The sequence below is a fragment of the Pteropus vampyrus genome, unplaced genomic scaffold (genome assembly GCF_000151845.1).
Source record: "Pteropus vampyrus isolate Shadow unplaced genomic scaffold, Pvam_2.0 Scaffold72, whole genome shotgun sequence".
Lineage (NCBI taxonomy): Eukaryota > Metazoa > Chordata > Mammalia > Chiroptera > Pteropodidae > Pteropus > Pteropus vampyrus.
Genome location: NW_011888853.1, coordinates 4496020 through 4497770, shown reverse-complemented (window position 1 = coordinate 4497770; position 1751 = coordinate 4496020). Strand labels below are relative to the sequence as shown.

The following is a 1751-nucleotide window of genomic DNA, read 5'->3' as shown; positions in this document are numbered from 1 at the left end:
GGGCTGGCTGCAGGTCACCGCCAACCCCTCCCCCGAGAAACAGGGCAGCTGCTTGGTGGGGACAGCCTTCCCCCAAACCAGACCCTGTCACGGCCGAAACGGCTCACTTCCGCAATCCTACGGACAAGAGGCGTCTAAAGCAGGTGACGTGACAGAAACAGAAAGTGGGATGTGGACGCTGGGGCTGGGGCAGGGGTGGGAGTTCTTCAAGGGGGGCAGTTTCGGTCCCGCGAGAGGACAAAGGCCTGGAGAGGGCTGCCCACCGGCGAGCACGCGGGTCACACGGCTGCTCTGCGTGCCGGCCACTGGTTCAGACGGGAAGCGTGCGCTGCGCTTTCTACCACGATAAAACGAATCTTGGTTCTGTCCTTTTTGGCCTCCGCCTGCCCAGCTAAGCCATCGGGGTGAAGGATGGGAGGAGCTTGCGGTCCCCACACGTCTCGGCCACTCACTCACCTACCTCACAGCCACGTCCCTAACTTCGGGTGGGATCACCCCCCGCAGGAGCAGGGAGCTGCCCCCGTTCCAGGCGTCCGCCAGGCAGCTGTGCATCTTCACCCAGCCCTGCCCGCCCTCTCCGAACAGGGGCTGGACCTCCTGGGCGCCTGGGTGGTACCAGGGCCCCACCGCCTCCTCCTGGACGGAAGAGCAGAACTGGAGAGCAGAGCCACCATCGTCCCCTCCTCGGACCCCAAGGCCCCTCCCGCCCCTCCCAGGCGAGGCCCCAGGACGCGGAGAAAAGGCAGCCCCTTTGCCACGACGTGGCGCAGTCAGGAACCCCACTGCCCCTAGTCCCCGGACCCACACACCTGGCCGTAGCAGATTCTCCGAGTCCCCATGCCCAAGCAGAAAGAAGTGACGAAGGGTAAGGAGCAGATGCTGTGGGTGGGCAGATAACTTGTCAGCAAACTCCAGAACCTGCGGAGAAATGCACAGAGACAGCGGCTCAAGTCCAGAGCACGGGGGCCCCAGCACCCCAGAACTCAGTTCTTGTAACTCGGGGCTGCCCCTCCAGAGTGACTGCAGCTCCCCGAACACGGATCTGCGGGAGATGCACGTCTGCAGGCAGTCTGGTCTCCAGGGCCCCCTCCCTGGGAAGCAGCCCAGGTGGCTAGACCCCCACATCCTGCCTTAACCAGCCCCTGGAGAGCAAGGCCTGAGCTACTCGGAGAAGCCACAGGAGCCACCCGAGGCCCCTCACTGCCATGGGCCCATCCACGCCCCAGGCCAGGCAGGACTCACTTGTCCTCGTTCTGGAAGAAGTCCGTCTTCTCGAAACATTCGTACACCCAGCCAGGCGCAAACAGGGCCACTGAGAAGCCGTGTGTCCGGATCAGCTCCAGCGACTAGGGAGACAACAGCCAGGCAGCGACGCTGGGTGGGTGGGCCACGCCCAGACACCCAGACACCCAGACACCCAGACACCCAGACACTCAGACACAGGTGGGCTCCCCGGGACACACCCAGACACGGGGTGGGGGGGCAGGATTCTGGGTGGGTGGGCCACTCGCAGACACCCAGACACCCAGACACGGGGTGGGGCGCCCTGGGACACTCCCAGACACAGCGGGAGGATGCTGGGCGGGCCACAGCAACACCCAGACACAGGTGGGCTTCACACCGGCCTGGAAAGGGAAGGTGGGAGCTGCCCACTCTGCCCCGCAGCCTCACTCCAGGGTTTTCGGGATCATCCCTGTAGTCCCACAGATGGCCGGGAGTGGCGCTACCGCTTTAAACAGCCAGGCAGGCAG

At 64.8% G+C, this 1751-nt stretch overlaps 1 protein-coding gene across 1 annotated transcript in view; it reads right to left on the bottom strand.

Annotated features, from left to right (window-relative positions):
- ENGASE (endo-beta-N-acetylglucosaminidase) overlaps positions 1–1751 on the bottom strand; it is a 15507-nt gene that overhangs the window by 3776 nt on the left and 9980 nt on the right. Inside the window, 4 exon segments of the mRNA XM_023531638.1 lie at positions 122–337; positions 461–636; positions 810–918; positions 1243–1432. Coding sequence (XP_023387406.1) covers positions 122–337; positions 461–636; positions 810–918; positions 1243–1432 — 691 coding nt within the window.